At 41.7% G+C, this 21,445-nt stretch overlaps 1 protein-coding gene and 1 pseudogene across 13 annotated transcripts in view; one reads left to right on the top strand and one right to left on the bottom strand.

Moving 5' to 3' along the window:
* The window catches only part of ANKS1B (ankyrin repeat and sterile alpha motif domain containing 1B), a 1,246,961-nt gene that overhangs the window by 1,185,819 nt on the left and 39,697 nt on the right, over nucleotides 1–21,445 (top strand). For all 13 annotated transcript variants that reach the window (XM_032170973.2, XM_032170979.2, XM_032170983.2 and 10 more), the window contains 2 exons: nucleotides 14,366–14,377; nucleotides 15,308–15,394. In XM_032170973.2, the coding sequence (XP_032026864.1) occupies nucleotides 14,366–14,377; nucleotides 15,308–15,394 (99 nt within the window). The remainder of the gene's footprint in view (nucleotides 1–14,365; nucleotides 14,378–15,307; nucleotides 15,395–21,445) is intronic.
* On the bottom strand, nucleotides 816–12,197 carry LOC116479353 (probable ribosome biogenesis protein RLP24; annotated as a pseudogene).

Below are 21,445 nucleotides of genomic sequence, written 5' to 3'. Positions count from 1 at the left end.
TGCAGCTAATTTTCAGTTTGAACCCCAAGTTGCTGTTTTCTCTGTTCTCAGCATGGTGGCATTTCAGCCAAAAGTCCCAGTTCAATCATAACTCCCCATGAAAAATACTTTAGGACACAGATGATCTAAAAAGTTGATTCATGGTAATGTTATTAGACCAAAGTATTGTAGATTAAGAGTTACCTGTTTCTTCTTTTAATTGAAAAAAAAAAAAGATGTTTTCTGTTCAAAGTATGCATTTTAGCCAAAATTAAAATGTCTCTTCCAGTGAGAAGTAAATCAGTGTGGTTCCCAATTCTGATAAATGTTTCCTTAAATGTACTTGGTTAACAAAGATGACTAAAATCCACTGAGTTCGCAATCCAGTGGAGGAAACCAACATGTGAACATTTAATTACCCCAAAGTGGTAGAAGTATTACCATAGAGGCATTTTCAAGCTGCCATCAGCCTAAGGGATCATAATAGATGATCTTAAAAATGACATATACTCATGCCCTCCTAAAATCAGTTTATTAGGGCTAATAACAGGTAACAGTTGAGAGCTGTACACCCTGCCCTGCACAACTGAATTATGTGCATTACGTGCATCAGTTCATTCAGTCCATGAAGTAGGTATTGCCATTGCTCCCACTTTACATATGGGAAAACAAAGGCCAAGAGAAGTTAAGTCACTTGCCCAAGGTCACACAGACAGCAAGTGGCAGAGCCAGGATTTGAAACCAGGCAGTCCATTCCACTACCCACACTGTGAGTCCAGAGACTGGACTGCCTCTCCAATGTGCCAGGAACATTCATTGTCCTGGGTTTTGTTTTCTGTTTTTTGTTTTGTTTTTTTTTTTCACTTTTTAAATGGTTTATTTTAGTGCAAATAATAAACAGATGTCGTACCCAGAAATTCTACTTTCCAAAAACAGGAGCTTTTTAAAAGAAAACCACATAATAACTTTTAAAAGGCACCGGGATTCCTCTGCTTCTAGATCATTGCTAGGCTAGAAAAATAAAGTTTGTTCCACCAGGAATCACAAGTTAGAACTGGGTATTCTCCAGAGTGGAAATTCTAGAGTGTAGTGTGATTTCAGGCAAAGATGATTCAGTTCTCATCCTCAACATTCACAACTACCTATCAGAAGGGTTAAACCAGCTCAAAACAGTCCAGCATAATTAGGCTTCATCAGACAATGTCATTATGCTCTTCTAAGATGCAAATAAAGTAAAACAGGAAATTCTAAAATCGAAATAATATTTGACACTGTCATACAAATTGTTAGTTCCTTGTTGTATCCCCCCTTCTATAACATTAATAAAGGGAATATTTTACTGCAAAGAATATTTTATTTTATACATCACTAGCCATGAATTTTTGCCATTAGTTATTATACAAATGCTGCCTAGTACCATTAGATGGCAATGTAGGAAAAATATATTTTAATCACTTTTCATTTAAGTGACCTTATGTAAAAAATAAACTAACAATTTAGCAGTTTCAAGTCTCCAAAGGGCATTTTCAAATGTACATAAAAGAAATGATTACAGAGATTTTTAAGAAGCATCTTCCATGTCCACATCCTCTTGTAGCTGCTGTACCATTTTCTGTCTCTTCCAACTGCTTCCCTTTGCCTGCAAGAGGGGCTCGGATAAGATGGATGTTTTGCTTGACTTCTTTGATATTCTGAACTTTCTGTAGCTCTTTATTTTTCTTCAATCTGTTCATTAAGCTTGGTGTTTCTGTTTGATCTCTTCAATTCTCTTCATTGCATCAGTAGTTTTATTCCATAGCTCTCACTGGTATTTGATAGGTTCATTTCTACGTTTTTCAAATTCAAATGAATTATCCACTGTAAGCTCTTTACCAGCTGCTTTCCAGAATGCTTCGGTCCACCTAACTTTGTGAGACTCGCACTTCTTTTTATAGTTTTTAATGACATTTAGATTTACAAAATCTGAACACCTTGCAATCGTTGCGGATGAACATCATGCCGTGGCCAGGGTGGATGGGCCCCAAACAGAAATAACACTTCTCGATACACGTGTTGAACCCCCATGGGTCCCCATCGACCAAATGCCAAGCTTGCCAAGCTTGAGATGAAGTCTTTTTTTTTTTTTTTTTTTTTGAGACAGAGTTTCGCTCTTGTTACCCAGGCTGGAGTGCAATGGTGCAATCTTGGCTCACTGCAACCTCCGCCTCCTGGGTTCAAGTGATTCTCCTGCCTCAGCCTCCCCAGTAGCTGGGATTACAGGCGCCTGCCACCACGCCTGGCTAACTTTTGTATTTTTAGTAGAGACGGGGTTTCACCATGTTGGCCAGGCTGGTCTCAAACTCCTGACCTCAAGTAATCCACCTGCCTTGGCCTCCTAAAGTGCTGGGATTACAGACGTGAGCCACCACGCCTGGCCAAGAGTTACCGCTTTTAAATAATGTGTTCACAGGACTGGATTTTACAAAGCCATAAGTATATTGCTTTGACTTTTCAGTGGGTTGGTTTGTTGTTGTTGTTATGTTGGTATGAATAACTCCTACTTCAAAGATTCCAAGACATACAGTTTTTGGTGAAGTGAAGGATTTGCTCTGGCCAGATGAGGTTCTACACTTCAATTTTGCCTCCCTAGGCTTACCCATACCCCATCCCCAACCCTGAATTTTGCCCTGGGGCTTAATTTTCACTAATATATGGTAATGCATCACTTCCCTAATTGAATATACAATTCGGAGACATCTGTTACTGTAAGAGGTAAGCCATTATATTCAATTTAATACTCTCTGCAGTCTTACTTTCTCTAATCCCATAGTTGATGGTTAGTATCATTCACAGGTGTTTGTTCTCAAGGAAATTTCTCTTAAAAAGAAATAAAAACAGGATTATTTGTTGTTTTGCTATTGCAATGTTTCGGTCTCTTATAAATTCTGGATATTAATCCTTGTCAGATGTATAGCTTACAGATATTTTCTCCCATTCTCTAAGATGTCTCCTTTGCTGTTGTTTCCTTTGCTGTGCAGAAGGCTTTTAGTTTGATGTAATCCCATGTGTCTATTTTTGCTTTTGTTGCCTGTGCTTTTGGAGTCATATCCAAAAAATTCTTTCCCAGTCCAATGTCATGACATGTTTCTCCAGCGTTTTCTTCTAGTAGTTTCAGGTCTTATATTTAAGTCTTCAATCCATTTTGAGTTGACAAATAATCGACTTTAAAATGGGCAAATGACCAGAATAGACATTTATCAAAAGAAGACTTACAAATGGCCCAAAAGTATATGAAAAAATGCTCAATATCATTAATCAGTAGGGAAAGGCAAAGCAAATCCAAAGCGAATCATTAGGGAAATGCAAAGCAAAAACCACATCTTACTCCATTTAGAATGGCTATTATCAAAAAGACAAAAGATAACAAATGTTGGTGAGAATGTGGAGAAAAGAGAACCCTTGTACATTGTTGGTGGGAATATAAATTAGTAGAGCCATGATGGAAACAGTATGGCAGCTTCTCAAAAAATTAGAAAGAGAACTACTATATTATCCGGCAATCCCACTGTTGGGTATATATCCAAAGGAAATGAAGTCAGTATGTTGATATCTGCACCTCCATGTTTACTCTAGCACTATTCACAACGGCCAAGATGTGGATCCAAGCTAAGTGTTTATTTAAAATTGTGTCCGTCAACAGATGAATGCATAAAGAAAATGTGGTATATGTACACAATAAAATACTATTCAGGGAAAAAAAAAGAATGAAATTGACAACATAGATGAACCTGGAAGACATTATGTTAAGTGAACTAGGCCAGACACAGAAAGACAAATACCGCATGATTTCACTCATACATGAAATCTAAGAAGTTGATCTCATACAAGTAGAGAATAGAACAGTGGTTACCAGAGCCAGGAAAGGGTAGATGAGGAGGAGGGGAATAGGGAGACGTTGCTCAGTGGTAACAAACTTACGATTAGATAGGAAAAATAAGTTCTGGTGCCCAATTGCACAGTAGGATGACTGTAGCTAACAATACTGTACTGTATACTTGAAAATACCTAGAAGAAGGTTTTGAATATTCTGAAAACAAAGAAATGATAACTGTTTGAGGTTCCAGTTATGATCATTACCCCTATTTGTCATTACACAATGTATACATATATTGAAACATCACATTGTACCCCATAAATATGTACAGTTATTATGTGTAAGTTAATATTTTTAAAAAATAATCCTCCCCAAAAAAAGAAATACCTGTTTTCAACTAAGATAAGGTAGAAATCTGCCTTCCTGGTGTAAAAAAGGAAATATTTTAAGATTATTTTTAAGTCAGAAATAAGCAAATCTAGTGTATTTAGGTTTTGGAACTTTTGTTTCCCAAAGAATGTAGACAGTTTCCCCATAGTTCTCATTGAATCTATTCCTCGTAATTTGTATGATTTTTAAACTTTCAATCCAGAAGCACTTCTAAAGTGTGAATTTTCAGATCTACAAATTTCCAAATAATAATCTGTGCCTTAGTTGAAGTATTAAGACTTTTCTCTCTTTTATATGTTTTAGGAAACAATAGTGGGAATGGATTGGAAAGCTTTAAAAAAGTTAGATCTTAAAATTAGATGGAAATACTAAGTGTAAAAAGCCTCTTTCCTCGTAGAAGAGACTCAAACTGAAATCATGTTTTGTTCCTCTGTCCTCACACAAATTCTTTCTGTGACAAATTGCCATTTTCAGATATAACTTCAAGAATTACTTCTTAGGAACCAGGCTGGGAAAAAAACTTTTAAACAACTATTTTTTAAAAGTCTCTGTTTAGCTGGGCACAGTGACATGCACTTGTACTCCCAGCTACTTAGAAAGCTGAGTCAGGAGGATCACTTCAACCCAGGAATTTGAGACTGTAGTGTACTATGATCACACCTGTGAACAGCCACTGCATTCTAGCTGGGGCAACATAGCCAGACCCCATCTTTTAAAAAAAATTCTCTGTTGCCCAATTTCATGGAAGCATCAATTACTTTCTTTCACTCTCTCCCAAATACTGCATGAGTTATAGTGAATACAGCTTCTAAGCCCATAAATGTGTGTTGTGTGTCTATTGAATAGCAATGCCCACAAAGAAACAGCCACATAGGTAACTCCTTATTGCTGATCCTTGCTCACATGTGCCTTTCCCATTATGAATGTTTTCTTTTTCTTTTTCTTTTTTTTTTTTGACTGTCTCCCAGGCTGGAGTGCAGTGGCCCAATCTTGGCTCACTGCAACCTCTGCCTCCCGGGTTCAAGCAGTTCTTCTGCCTCAGCCTCCCGAGTAGCTGAGACTACAGGCGTCCGCCACCACGCCCGGCTAATTTTTGTATTTTTAGTAGAGGCAGGGTTTCACCATATTGGCCAGGCTGGTCTTGAACTCCTGACCTTGTGATCTGCCCATCTCGGCCTCCCAAAGTGCTGGGATTACAGGCATGAGCCACCACGCCCAGCCTCCCATTGTGAATGTTTTCTTACGGGCCTACTCTAGAAGGCTAAAGAGCACCAACCATCTTATTCCATATTGTCTTCAAACCCCAGTTCTCTTTATTATTGTTTATTGCTCTTGTTGCTAGCTTTTCTCCTATATAACACCCTTACTACTTCACATCACTGAAAGATTTCCTGGGCTGCTTCTGTCTTTAATTCCCACTTGTCTCAAGCTCTTTCGAAACATGTTGATTGATTGAGTCTCTTGTCATTGGCCCAGGTATATTGATCCACTGAAAGTTCATTGTTGCAACCACCATTTCCCTGCCATCATAACAAGTAGCCTGGAGAGTGTTCAGTTATGCACACAGATTTCAATTTTGTTTCTGCTCTCTTTTGCCAGTGCTTTGCTTTGGAGAGGGACTTTCTAAATGAAAGCATCTATCCTCAGAATAACACTAACAGCTGGCTGAGCAAGGTGGCTCACACCTGTAATCCCAGCACTTTAGGAGACTGAGGCAAGAGGATCTCTTGGGGCCAGGAGTTTGAGACCAGCTTGTTCAACACAATAAGACCCCCATCTCTACCAAAAAAAAAATACTGTTTTTAAACAGTAATAGCTAAAATCTGTTGATGTTCACTACATGCTAAGCGCTGAATTATCCTGTACAATCCTCACAACTCTAAAATGTAGATGCTATATTAACATACCCGTTTACAGATGAAGTAACTGAGACACAGGGAGGTTGAGTACCTAACCACACAGCAAGGAAGGAATGGAACTAAGCCAGGAATCCAAACATACCCTGTGCTCTCATTTGCTAACAACTACCCCTTTCCTCCCAGAGGAAGGAGCTCCTCAGTGGGTCCCTTCATAAGCTCAAGATGGCTACACACACCCTCAAAAAACACAGAAGTTGCACTTGGAAGTGATAGATTCAAACAGTGTGTTTTTTCACACATTTGCAATTGGCATTTTTAACTAAAATCATACATTTTTAAAATTTTATTACAAAAGCAATACACGTTCATTACTATTCACTTCTAAAATAGAAATACAGGAAGGAGAAATAAAAACAACTGTGATTTTACCACCTAGAAGTGGTAAATTCCTCCCTGTTAACATCTTATGCTTGTGTAATCCTCCAGACCAATTATTTATGCATTTGTAGGTACTATTTTTCTAGTAAGAAGTGGAAATATTGCATATCCACGGTTTTATCATGTATTTTAAACACAATAATACATTTTGAAATATTTTTATTCCTATACATATTCATCCCCAATATCGTTTGTGGTGGTTGATTACAATATTCCAATCCATAGTTGAACCGAATTTATTTAACCAGTTCTCCTTGTTGGTCATTGGGTCATTTCCAGTTTTTTTCAAATGATAGCCAGTACTATGGGTAACATCCTTTACCTAAATCTTTTGCAATTGGTTTGATTATTTCCTTAGAATGAGCCACTAGATACAGAATGGCTGGATCAAAGGGTATACACACTGTGAAACTTTGGATAACTATTCCCAAATTGCCTTCTAGAAAACTTCTTCCAGATTACACTCCCAGAGGCAGTACACAAGCCCATGTTCATATTTGCCTGTCACATCTCTCAAGAGCATGTGCTTAATTTGAGGGAGAATAGGGGAACTTTAATAAAAAAAAAAACTACATCTTCATCTTCAGCGTGACCCTCGATCTTATTAACTCTATCGTTGTTTTTTCAGGTTTTTTGTTTTTGTTTTTGTTTTGAGTCTCTCTCTGTCGTCCAGGCTGGAGTGTGGTGGTGCAATCTTGGCTCACTACAATCACTGCCTCCCAGGTTCAAGCAATTCTCCTGCCTCAGCCTCCCGAGTAGCTGGGATTACAGGCGCCCACCACCAAGTCCAGCTAATTTTTTTATTTTTAATAGAGACGGGGTTTCACCATGTTGGCCAGGCTAATCTTGAACTCCTGATCTTCAGTGATCTACCCGTCTCAGCCTCTCAGAGTGCTGAGATTACAGGCGTGAGCCACTACACCCGGCCAACATCTATTCTGGATGCAACTCTTGAATCTGTCCTTATGAACTGAACTGTTTGTTTTATGTGAAGAATGTTTTACCCATTCACAGTCCCTGAGAAACCATGAAGAATTAAATAATTCTTGTTAATTGCTCTCAAGACCAAGAGCTGTAGCTAAATGCTAACTAAGGATTTTTGGAAATCACTTGTCAAGTGGAGAACAGTGTGTTTTGATAAACTAGCTTCTTTCTGAATTAATGTAGGATGCAGTACAGTGAGTTTACATGCATAGCAGCAGAGAACGGTTCTGACAGTAACTTTCAATCAAACTGATCGACCGCGTTTTTAGAGCAGTAGTTCTCAAAGTATGGTCTCAGACATGCAGCATCAGCAGCATGTAGAAATGGAGGGTACCTCTTTGTGCTGTGCCAGACTTGGGCCCCAGAGCATGTGAGTTGCACAGGCAGTACAATGGCCGTGTCATATGCAGGAGGTGTGGTTTCAGTGGCTGCTTGCCCACTCTCTGTTCTTGTCACCTGGTCTTAGGTTCTGTATTCCCTCAGCCTTTGTGCCAGAGCTCCTATGACCAGAAAAGTCCTTGCGAGGTCATTTAGCCTCATTAATAACAGATGAGAACCCAAACTATTTTTAAAGATGTCTAGAGGGGGAAACTTCCCAGATGCCCTTAGGAATCCTTCTACCCTCTCAAGAAGCCTTTTCTTCTTAATGCTTGCAATTTGAGCCAGTTTGCTATGCAGAAATGAAGACCTAAGCCTTGCTTCCTTGAGACTGAAAACTCTCATGATCTTTTTTTTTTTTTTTTTTTTTTTTTGTCTGTTTTCTTGTTTTTTCTAGAGATGGGGGGTTTCACCATGTTGGTCAGGCTGGTCTTGAACTCCTGACCTCAGGTGATCCACCCACCTCGGCCTCCCAAAGTGCTGGGATTACAGGCGTGAGCCACCGCGCCCGGCCAAAATCTTTGAAGTTTTCTCCACCCCATAGGAATGTCTTGGTAACCCTCTAATCACATTTGTGGTCCTCCCGCAAGCTTTGCAAGGCCTCCTTGCTGGCTCTGGGTACCAGAGCTCTCTGAAAGTTTGCTGAGCTCTCAGCGTGTTGAGAGACTGGCACGGTGCTTCGTTTTTTTTTTTTTTTGGAGATGGAGTCTTGCTCCGTCACCCAGAGTCTCGCTCTGTCGCCCAGGCTGGAGTGCAGTGGTGCCATCTCAGCTCACTGCAACCTCCACCTCCTGGGTTCAAGCAATTCTCCTGCCTCAGCCTCCTGAGTAGCTGGGACTATAGGCGCCCGCCACCATACCTGGCTAGTTATTTGTATTTTAGTAAAGATGGGGTTTCACTGTGTTGCCCAGGCTGGTCTCGAACTCCTGAGCTCAGGCAATCCGCCCACCTCAGCCTCCCTAAGTGCTGGGATTACAAGCGTGAACCACCGCGCCCAGCCCGTGGTTCCTTATGATGCTGGCTACGTGCTTGTTACGATACATTAATTCACTGGCCTGTTCCTTTAACAGTCGTGGATTTCAGCAACCATTAGATTGAATCCTGTGAAACTGCTGGTACTTAGCCATTCTTGACTTGAAAAATGGCTACTTCATAGGGCTCAATGTAAGACTATGTGCTAGTCATTATGGTGAAGACAAATCAAGAAAGGTGTGGGCAGTCCTCAAGGAGCTCCCTATAGGGAAGCAAGCAGACCACGCTGAGACCCAGGGCAGTGCACGGGAAAAGTGGCAGAGAGGGGAACAAGAGGAAAGCCATCCTGTCAGCCTGGGAGACCGCGGAAGCCTTTCCCCAGAAAGTGGCCTTTAAGCTCAGTTTCAAATGGTGAGAGTTCATTTCAAATTGCTGATTGGTGTTCTGCTTTTTATCTCTTGTAATCCCACAACCTAGCTAGTTTCACTGCCTACAAAATCACCACAATAATGCTTATTTTGTGTGTGTTTTTTAAGCATTTGAAAGTCACTTAGGGCTACCAAATATAATTGCTTGATCCTATTTTAATTTACTTGCTGAAGTGGAATATAATAATTAAGCTTTGAATCTAACTAAGGAAGATATTATATGCCAAAATTAATAGTTATGACTCAGGACTGAATATCTAACTAGAAAGCATTCTCAGGATAGCCATGTGTAGGTTAAAAATATACTGTAAGTTGGATGGCAGCAGACCATCCGGAAATCCCTTCCCCAGCCTGTGCTTCAGATACACTGAGAGCAATCGGGGTACTGTAAGAATGAAGGGTTGGTGGCGTCCTCCCCACGTTAGCCTCACTGTTTTCCCTGTCTGTGCTGATGGTGGGGCACTAATGATTCTTACTCGGAACGTTAACACCACTCCAGACTCAAAGAGCATTACAGCTCACAACTGAAGTGCTCCCCATCATAAACCCCTCTGCTTTCATTCATGCTCGGAAAAGTCTTGTTCTGAGATTAGAGTTCGTGCACTCTGAAAAGGGTACCTCCATACTATTGATTCTGCATTCAAAATGGAAAACCTACTTATTTTCAGAACATGCTTTAAGGCAGTAATAAAAGCACCAGTGATGATTTCTGACCTGATACCAAGCCGTTCATAATTTACAATTAAAAAGGAGAAGAAGAAAGATGGTTATTTCTTTCTCTTGGTGATTTCAAAATCTCTTCTTTTTAAAAATGCTCTAAAAGCATTCAGTAACTTACTAAGAACAATATTTCAGGTGGCCACCTCCACGTATGAAATTCTGATTCCTGTTTCTGTTTAATGGTTATAGACAATATAAACTCAAGTGCTTAAAGAGAAGACTGCCTTTGAATTTAGGATTCAAATGTTGCATTGTATTTTAGGTTTCAGAAACGTAACATCTCTATATAACTAAATATCATTTATCTTGGAATAATAAAAGTGTGATCCTTTTGGGAAATTGTGAACAAAATACATTTGAATATCACTATAACGCTTTTTGCAGGCGAACAAGATGCTGTAAAAATTAAAATAATTTGGGGCCTTACCCAGGAGTATTTAGCTGCTTGGGTACTCAGAGGTCTCCACTACAAATTCGTCTCTTCTGTAAAGCTGGCTCTGAAGGGGGGTAAATTTGAGAACATTGGGAAACCTGAAAAATGCCACAAAGAGCACGGCATAGGGAAAAGCAACTAGAAGCAAAAGAGAACGATAACAGAAAGTTCGCCTTGAGCATCTTTCACTGGGGAAATGGGCCTGAAGTAGAGAGTTCTGTTTATACAAATCAATAAAGCTTGAATTTTTAACAGAAACATATGGGAGTATTAATTATACAGACACCCAGCAGAGCATGCAGATAGATAGGTCATAGAAACCAATGTTGCCTGAGAGCACGTGCTCAGTAACTTGATGTTCAGAGTAGGCGCCTTCGTCCCTGGGAAGGAGAAAAGAATGATGATCATAATACTGAAGAGAAAATGGGGAAGGAGGGACTTTGACTGCCTGTAATTGGACTGAAGCCCCGTGCTCACATTTTGATGCCTGTAAAGCCTTCATGAAATGAAGTGGGCACTTATTAGATTTCTTGCCTCCCAGATTAGACTCCCTGAAGACTCAATAACTTTGATCTTTGCCTTTTTTTCTTTTTCTTTTTCCTTTTTTTTTGAGACGGAGTCCCACTCTGTTGCCCCAGCTGGAGTGCAGTGGCACGATCTTGGCTCACTGCAATCTCCGCCTCCCGGGTTCAAGTGATTCTCCTGCCTCAGCCTCCTGAATAGCTGGGATTACAGACACCCACCACCATGCCCGGCTAATTTATTTATTTTTAATAGAGACGGGGTTTTGCCATGTTGGCCAGGCTTGTCTCGAACTCCTGAACTCTGGTGATCCGCTCACCTCAGCCTCCCAAAGTGCTGGGATTACAGGCATGAGCCACCATGCCTAGCCTCTTTGCCTTCTTTCTATGCATTTTCATCTTTTGCTAAAATTATGTATGAAAAGACCTCTTTGGAAACTCTTGTCAAAATACACCATCAGAAAACCCCTTTAAAAGACAGTGGATTCTTATCTCTTGTAGGGAGTATAAATGCCTTCAAGGAGGGGCTCTACCCAGGAGATTTCCCACCCTCCCTTTGAACTCTGTGGCTGGTCAGGATCCATCAGCCTCTTGTCAAATGACTCAGTCTGGGCTCCAGATTGGAAAGCATGGCCACCCCCAGCACTGCCATTCACAGAGACCTGTGCACAGCCTGCATCACTGACACCACAGTGCTGCCTTCAGTTAGGAGAGCAGAGATTCTTGGGACCCATAGAAGAAAAAGAAATGACTATCCTTCGTCTTTTCTTTTCTTTGTTCAACTTGGCCAAGCATCTGATGTGGAATCTTCGTACCATCACAGGAACCACAACTGATGCCTTCATGTCAGCTCAAGAGCTTGTGTCCTGACCTGCCTGTTGTTCCAGCTCTCTGCTTCCTTTCACTGGCATCCATTGCACAGCTCACCATGTTCTCCTGTCCAGCTGCTGCCACCATTCTCTTGAAGCTACTCTTAATGAAATCAGCAACAATTTTTTCTTGTTGCAAAAGCCAGGGATTCCATCCAGTAAGCCCAATGAAAGTAGCAGCTCCTGTGTGAGCCAGCCACTGTGGTAGGCACACTGTTTCAGGCCTTGTTAGTCCTCATGGCATGGGGCACTGCTCCTACCTTCTAAGCCCTCTCCTCCTTGGCTTCTGTGATACTGTGTTGTGGGCATCTTCCAACTTCAATTCCAGTTCCTTCATTAGCTCTTGTTTCTGCCCCACCCCTTGGGATTTCATCTTCCCCTGAGGTGTGTCCTTCCCTCTTTTCTTGTGCACTCCTGAAACCACCTTGTCCGCTCCCATCTCCTTGGCCACCCATGTATGGAGGTGGATTTCCAGATCTGATTCTCATTTCTCATTTCCTACTGGATATCTCCACCTGTTTATCAAACTGAGCATGTGCAAAAGCATTTCCATTATGCTTATGCAAAAACACTTTCCCCTCCAGTATTCCTTATCTCAGTGGCTTATTCATCTATGGAATCCTCCCACCCATTCATCTTCCATGGCAGATCAATCAACAGAACCTCTCAATTCTTCCTCATCGACATTGTGGCTCCTCCTCCTGTTCTCCAATGCCTCTACTTCAACTCAGGTGCTTAGGGTCTCTCTCTCCTTTGGATTTGCACAATAGCTTCCTGACTCCCTGCATCCAGCCTCTAGCTCTTCCAGTCCCTCCTTCATAAACAACCACCAGAACAATCTTTCTGCAACACAGGTCTGATTGTGTCGCTCTCTAGTGAAAAGCTTCCAATGGACCCTAACTTGGCATAGTAAGTCACAACCTTCCAAACCTACCCTACCGCTCTCATCTCCACCAGTTACCCAAACCCACCACATTCTCATTTCTAGGCCTCTGTGCATGTATTAGTTCTGTTGCTAAAACAGCCTCTTTTGGCCTCTTTGCCACTTGGAAAATGCTTATTCATCAAGAGTCAGCTCAATCACCCCTAGCAGGCCGTCAGTGTCTTTTAAATGAGTGAATGAAGACTGGCCCCACTCTGTCATGCAAAGTAAGGCTGTTTTTATTCACTATCCTGGAGGCATGTTGTTCATATTGCTCCTGTCACATTTATCAACATTGCAATTGTAGCTGTTCTTCCTGTCAGACCTAGCAGGCATGTTCATGTGTAGCCCCTGGGCTGCCTCTTCCTCTTCTTCTCCCATGGCAGACATCGCTTCCAGCCCTCTTTTCTACTGAGCTCAGACACAGCTCAGAATCTTTCTCAACACAGTACTTTCAGCGGACTGGTGTTTGCACACAGTTTAAGGTCTATTTGCCATCCCTCAGCTAGACTCGAGCTTTTCTAGTGACAAGCACGGTGGGCTGCCTAAAGTAACAACTCAGTTGCTGAACAAATAACGAATGGATTTTCATCTGAATATTAGCTATATATTGCTTCGCATTACAGATAGATCTGTCCAGGAGAATGAATTCATGGCAAAAGATAAGTGGATTTACCGAAATCCACTGTGACACTTTGCAGAAAATTTTTCACATATGCGTTCAGTTATTCAAACTATCTCCTGGGCTGCCCCAGCCCTTCCTCTTGACAGAGTTCAGCCACCGCGTTGCCTTAAAATCAACACATTGCATATGATTTCTTCTAGCCTGCCTTTGATGTGTCTTGCACATTTTTAAGAAGTGGTTGGAAGAAGCATTAAAACAAGTTTCTAACCTTGTATTTTATTTTCATAATCTCTCTTTTTGGCAATCACAAAGGAAAACTGAAGCATCCAGGGAATTTTAAAACTGGTTAAAAAGCACTTCAAGAGAGCTGCTTTTTCACGTCCTGTATACAACAACAAATATTAAATAACAACACTCTTAGCAATCCATTGTTTTTGAAACAGGCATAGTAACTCTCAAAAAGATGTTGTGTCAAAACAGTCAGGAAAATGTGAAACACCCCTTTTCACAGCTCAACTAAAAGGTGCAATCAAAGTCTCATCATTGAGTTCAATGAGTTTCACTCATACTATCCAATTAAAAGCCTTGAATTCTAGCCGCATTCCAGAATTTAAAACTAGAAAATTGGGAAATATAAATGAATAAATCAAGAAAGTTTCTATTTTTTCCTGATTCCCTTAATAGACATAAGACAACTAGTTGTTGAAAGCTCAAAGTGGAAGGTTCTTTTGTGTCAGTCCTAAGACTGTGCAGTGCAGTAAACACAACGATGAGAAACAGAGAAAGAAAGGGGCCCGTGAAAGCCTGCAACATTTTTAAAATAACAGTGGCACTGCATCTTTGATGACTCTGAAGCCTATTCTTTTGTGGCATCTTTTGTTTTTTAATGAATTTATACTGTTGGTGAATTATTGAAATGGTTTCCTCTCTCTCACCTTTTATATGTTTTCTCTCCTATTGTGTTCCCATCTGTCTTAACCGGAAAATCCACCAGGCTAACTGTCAGGTAGGTTCTTCTTGATGTTTAGTGTGATTATTAGTAGTATACATAGAGGGCAATGAAGTAAACAGACTGCTGGTGACTGGCGATGAATGATAAAGCTAAACAGGAAAGGCACATACTAAATTATAGAAAAACTTTTTGCAGATGCATAAAACTGTACAAGCTGCAAACTCTAAGCACATTCAGCCAGTGTGAACATCTATCACAAGAACTTGGCCTAAGGGAATGTAGCAGCTTTAAATGATAAAGTAGGTTACCTGGGCTGTCCAGCATTTTGCTGTGGCTCAAAACCCAGACTGCTCCTGGAGGGCTTCATTGTTCTAGAGCATCATTACATCACTTGTGGTCACAAGTGATTCTGCTGTAAATATAATATCAGCATTTATGGATTTGGTCCAATTCGAGAACAATACACAGTGATATATTTTACATCCCTATTTTAAGTATACATCCAAGCATTATCTGTGCCTTGAAGAATGAAGGCAACTAGGAAAAGGGGGGGGTGCATATATTTTGTTAATGTCAAATGCACCCTTGGAGTTAAGTCCGACATGGTTTAACTCTTGTAAAAGGAACGGTCACTTGAAATTGCAGTAGGAGACAGACCTCTTCATTCACCCTTTAGTGTCAGGGGAAGGAAGTACTCCTTCATCCACACAAAGTGGCGGAACAAACTCTTTTTAGATCCTCAAGGGCAAGACGGATAACTTTATAAGCCCGAAGTATAGCTAAGCCCAAGAGAGGAGAGGCAGACATTAAAATTAGAGTGTGCGTGGTGTGTATCTGATGTGTGTGTGTGTGTTTGTGTGTGTGTGTGTGTGTGTGTGTGTTGTTTTTAGTTTGAGCTCATCTTATCTTTCAGGAGGAAAAATTATGTGCTTCAGTTGCCACGCAACACAAACTGCTCTAACAGCTTTCTAATTTTAATTTCAGAAGTCTACAGAGCAAATGAAGAAGGTCCCTACTATTATTCTTTCTGTCTCATATAAAGGAGTCAAATTTATTGATGCAACAAATAAGGTAAGTACCACACCTCTCTCTGGTTTAGACACCAGATGCAGTCCTGAGTGTATGCTCTAAAATCCTTTACTTCCTATAATACCCAGCATTCCCCACTTTAATCATCCCTCTCCCCCAACTTTCATGCTTCCTACATATACCTGTAGATACCCGCTCATGTACCCACACATATACACTTTCATACATACAGAAAGGAACCAACATTTGAGGGAAGGGCTTGATCTGGGGTTTCTATAAATATTGTGCTTTCACTTTGTCATGACGCTTTCTCTAATAGACTGTGGCCACTTATTATCTAGCATGTCCCTTTGGATCTGGAGAACATTGAAACAGAAAACAAAAATCACTTGTAGATTGAAAAGTCAACAATGTCATCACTCCTCCATCAGAGGAGATATTACTAGATAAAGGGCTAGAACATTTGTCTTTCTGTTTATCTAGAGAGATATATATGTGTCTTTTCTGTTGATAATTTTCTGACTTTTTAGTTTTATAACTACTTTTAATTCCCAACCTCTGAGATGGGAGAGAGTTTTAGCTGTACTGTTTTCTTAAGAGACACAATCAGGAAGGCAGCCCAGGCCATGCTGTGGCTCCGCTGTGACTTCTTCCTCACAGTGGGGATAGTTTGTGGACTGTGATGTCAAGTGTGGTCAGCGGGGTTGCAGTTTACTGAAAAAGCATTCCTTTCTTGACAAAGACAACAGCGTCCTGGTGCTGAAGTAGAAAGCTTGAGTGTGACCATTGTCCGTCTCCATAAACTCAAAGCTGACTGGCTCCTCCTCACAAAACCCCAAACGTTCATGTGTTTTATTCCTGCATCCTTTCAACTAATCAAGTACAGAAGGAGGGTAAAAGAGGTCTTTCTCTGGACCTCTCACCCAGACCTCCCACCTGGACCCCCTCTATTTTGGAGAAAGGGAACAGAAGTCGTGACACAGGTGAACTTAAGAAACAGCAACTTAGGGCCAAGGCAGCTGGATTTAGGTACCAGGGAAAAGTCTCACGGGCGGTGGGTCTTTGATGTCTGTATTAAACCCCAGCATCTGAATCGGAAGTTTTTCCAATTGGTTTTCTGTAATGAAAGAGATTGTTGTTTCAGTAGTTAGATAAACCCAAGTTCCCCAAATCTACTTGGGAAAACAACCTCCCGGTTTCAGAAAAAGTTCTGAAACCCAGGCAAAAAGCACATAACCCAGCATCATTATGCTGACCAATAATATCAGCATAATGGTGATTCCAACTGTGCAAAATATTGTTGATGGTTGTTGACAGATAATAATTGTGGAGACTCAAATAAGAACAATGCCGATTGATTTGCTTTTTTATTTCTTGGAAGCATCTTTAGTTCCTGGTATATAAATTTACTTTATCCTTAATTATATTATATTTTATATAATATATATTTTATATATATATATCATATATATAAGGATATATATTATATCCTTAAATTATAGTCAGTTGGTTTTAAAAGTTCTAACACTTTATGGAACATATTATAGAATGGCAAAGATACCATTGCTATTGCTGTATCTAAATCTTAAGAAAGACTTTGGCACCTGGATTTTTTTTTTTTTCCTAAATTGGAGCAACTCCCTCTGTCCCATTTATGCTTGAAAAGCTTGAATAGCAGTATATTTTCAGTGGATGAATTTGACACTCTCTTAGATGAACAACTTTAGCAGACTTGGATTCTGACAATTTCTAAACAAGTGGCATTTGCCCTGAGAAGTTCCTGCAGTCCTAAGGCGGTCATTTCGTGATGCTGGGGGTATGGCTGGATGCAACTGTATTAATAGCATTCTCTTTAACCCGCTCTCCACAATCAGAGGAATGAAAGAGAGCTCTTCCAGTTCCATTGTATGTTGCTTACTGACATGTCAAGGGACACAGAAGTTGACGCTCCTGTACCTCAAGGAGATACTTCTGCTTCAATTGCCAATAATTAGATGAGTTATCCATAAACCTCTGCTCACTGATGACTACTCTCGGAAGCAAAAGCACAGAAGGATACGCAAAAGATAATTCTATGTAAATAAAGATGCTAAATAAAGAAGGTCAGCGTATTTTTTCAAGTCTTTGCAGTGTGGTCCTCAACATATTTTCAGAATCTAGAGCAAAGGCAAAGTGCCTATGTTGGTGGCAAGTGGAGCCAATCTGTGAATGTATGACAACATGTGCCTGGCTTTTTAAGGAATTGGAGGATGTTAATTTCAACTGGCTATACAGGGTCCACATCCCAGTGACCTGCAAGGTAGCTGATCTCCCCCAGTATGACAGTGGGTAGGGAGACAGTGGGTGACTCAGGGCAATAGACTAGTAGTTGCTGTGTAGGGAGCCCAAGTAGAGAGATTGTGTCCAGAAGGTTAGAAGAAAGAAAATAGTGGAAGACCGTATTGGTGGAGTTTGACTGGGTAAGGCTGAGAAATACTATCACCAGCCAGGGCGGGAGGACTGGCTTCAGAAGGGACAGAGGATCCACAGTTGAAGGATCATCCTCAAGTTGTGGTGTGAAAGGAACCATGCCCAGATACCTAGATTCTAGCAGTGTGTGCGAGGACACCTGTGTATGCCAGTTTGTTCTAGAGCAAAGAGCACAGCAGAAAAGGAGCAGATTGATAAACCCCAGAGTCCTGCTTTCTGTTTTCACCAGGGATTTCCCCCACTGGGCAGTGTTGTGTCAGTAGGCCACTTTGATTTGAAGCAAAGGACTTTTAATATACAAGCATATTTAAAGATCTCACCATTTCAGGTAATAGAGGCCACTAGGCCTGTAATTCAAGCGATTCTCGTGCCTCAGCGTCTCGAGTAGCTGGGATTACAGGTGGGTGCCACCATGCCCAGCTAATTTTTGTATTTTTAGTAGAGATAGGATTTCGCCATGTTGGCCAGGCTGGTCTCGAACTCCTGACCTCAGGTAATCCATCCGCCTCAGCCTCCCAAAGTGCTGGGATTACAGGCGTGAGCCACCACGCCCAGCCTACTGTTCATATTTTATGTTTTCATCGTACTTCATTCTTCAACAGTACTCTCCTAACCTTGCATCTCTTACCCCTGCCTTGGTCAGAGAGGGGGTTGTTTAATCTGCCCTGGGCAGCTGGAGACCTGAAGGCCTCAGTCCCTTGGCTCAATGCTGCCCTGCAGTCACACAGCCTATTGGTCATGAAGAACGACTAAAACTTGATTTTCAGCCTCCCTAACCTAATGCTTTTTCTGTTACTCCACAGCTACCTTCCACGAATTAGTTTGAAGTGCAAACTAATTCATTGTGTGATAATTCATTGTGTGTTAATTACTCTTCCCTTCCTATTAGCCCCCATTAGACTTTGTGAAAGATGAACCCTCCGTGAAGCATTTCTTTCCTTTGATTCTAATAAATAAATGGGTTTGGCTGAATTCATGGGAAAGGGTTAGAGGCCTAGTTATAAACTCATAAATGTATTGCCTAGCAACTTAGGAGATGAATTGAATCACTAATCCTGATTTAAGATGGGAGAAGCAGAAAGTGATCTTGAATTAAAAGTGGAACTTGCAATACATTTAGCACTAAAGTGTTTTAGATAAATCACCTCAGCCTTCTGTTGATCAATAGCCCAAAGGTTGCTCTAGCAGGGAATTCAGGCTGGAGGACTGCAATCGTTTAGTAACAGACCCTTCTTCAGGTTGGGGGAGTCGGGGGGAGGCCTTCTGAGAGGAGACATGGTTTCTACATTCAGTGCTCAGCTGAGGAGCAGGTTGCATTTTGCCTTCCTGTGCTGACTCCCTCCTCAGTCTTCCCATCTGGCTAAATTAAAAATGATGCAGTGCCAGGGTTTGTTTTTTGCTTTCATTGTTGTTTTGTTTTTTGAGTTTTTAAAAATTTTTTTGGAATGCCAATTTTAAACAAGGCCTATGCTATTTTGGGGGCACAAAATACTTTGGAACATTTGCCTAAACAAGTGCCTGTTGTTTTGGGGTTTTTTTGTTTTGTTTTTAAGGGACAAGGTCTCGCTCTGTTGCCCAGGCTGGAGTGCAGTGGCGCCACCACGGCTCACTGTAACCTCAAACTCCTGGGCTCAAGTGATCCCCCAACCTCAGCCTCCAGAGCAGCTGAGACTACAGGTATGCACCACCATGCCTGGCTAATTATTTAAGTTTTTTTGTAGAGATGGGATCTCGCTGTATTGCCTAGGCTGGTCTTAAACTCCTGGCTTTAAGCAATATTTCTGCCTCAGCCTCCCAAAGCACTGGAATTACAGACATGAGCCACTGCAGTGGGCCTCCCATTGTTTTTTTATAGCAAATACTCCTAAGAAGCTTGGAGACAAATTAAGGCCATGTTAAGCATGTGCGCTGTTCTCAGCATCACGTGCCCCACAGGGCATCACCAGTTAGCTCTCGGTCTATACTGTCGGCCCCGCCCTGGAGGGAACACTGCAGTCTCCTCACTCAGGAAAAGCCCGGCCTGATGAGGAGATGCAGGAGAAAGGTCCCACCTGTCGGGGCTCAGGTTGAAGGCAGTGGCGAGAGGCAGATTTCTAGGCCGCGTCACTTCATCACCACACGCCCTTCTCGGAACAACCATATGAGTTAGCTGGACCCGAGAATCCTGTCCTATCCCTACCAGCAAGACACCTCTTCAGCTGTTTCTCACCATCATGGAAAACAACAGACAGGCAAAACCATCTCTCCCTGTTGAAGGGTGCTACACTGCCAGAATTTCTATCCCCAAGAAGAGGCAGGAGGAGCCCCTCCCCAGTTCTTCTCTTGAGCCTTTTAAAGCTCTGGTCTTCTTAAAATGTGTTTAGAAATGGAGGCTGATCAACGTGTGAGGAGTCCAGTTTTCAACTGAGGTGCATCACCTGTACCTCTTCATGACATCACTTTTTAATTTGTGGAAAAGCCACTCATAAATGCATGACACAAGATGGAAAGAATGTCTTCCTCTTTGGCTTCTTCTCCAAGGAGGAAGTCTACCGTCTAGTCTCCATACAGTCTACAACTGTAGTATCCTTGGCCTTGGATTCGTCTTGCACATAGAGAACTGGCTTCACCATTCTGCACAGGTAGACGATGCAGAGTGATGGCAGTATTCCAGTAGTGACATCCCAGGTCCTTGCCCCATTCTAGTATTGGCAATATATCACGAAGGTCTGTTCAAAAATACCTGCCTCCCCAGGCTATCAATACAAATTCAAGAGCATCTTTTAAGTGCCAGTTAGGATGACCACAATGATGAGTTATTCCTACCTGAATGTAGAATATTTTAACTACCATGAGCTTCCTTCTAGCTTAGACAATGCGAACAGAGTAGTAGAAGTTTCCACAGTCAAGGAGGAGGCTGATTTTGGAACATGGAGCACCACAGAGGTCAGGCCTCCCTGGGCAGCTGAAAGACAGTCCTGGGCTCCTGGGGAATAGAGAACAGGAGGGCTGGGCCAGGCACAGTGGCTCACACCTGTAATCCCAGCACTCTGGGAGGCTGAAGCAAGTGGATTGCTTGAGCCCAAGAGTTGGAGACCAACCTGGGAAACATGGCAAAGCCCCGTCTCTACCAAAAAAAAAAAAAATACAGAAAATAAGCCAGGCTGGTGGTGCACGCCTGTAGTCCCAGCTACTCAGGAGGCTGAGGTGGGAGGATTGCTTGAGCCTGAGAAGTTGCAGTGAGCTGAGATGGTGCCACTGTACTCCAGCCTGGGCAACAGAGCAAGACCCTGTCTCAAAAAAAAGAAAGAGAGACAGAGAAGAAGAGGGCTCTAGAAAATTCAGGGGTCAGCAAAGACACAGGAGGAGAGTACCAAAGATATACTTTTCCTCCTTTGCAACTTTCCCCCAGGCCACAGTGCTGCCATGCACCATTGGAAATTGTCAAGAGTGGCATCCCATGAGTTGGCAAGATTCAGGGAGTTCAGTGCAGTAAAAATCACAGAGCACTTTTCATTTCCCAAGAAGTGGATCTACCTTGAGATCTTGCAAAAGATCTCAAGAACACAAAATGCCAACTTAGTAAAAGTTGAAGCACCTATTTCCTGTGACAGTGCCTCCTGGAGAGGTGAGACCAAATCCACC

Source organism: Hylobates moloch, unplaced genomic scaffold (assembly GCF_009828535.3).
Source record: "Hylobates moloch isolate HMO894 unplaced genomic scaffold, HMol_V3 SCAFFOLD_12, whole genome shotgun sequence".
In the NCBI taxonomy this organism is placed as follows: domain Eukaryota; kingdom Metazoa; phylum Chordata; class Mammalia; order Primates; family Hylobatidae; genus Hylobates; species Hylobates moloch.
The sequence above is the reverse complement of the archived record's forward strand: the minus strand, read 5'-3'. Positions and strand labels throughout refer to the sequence as shown.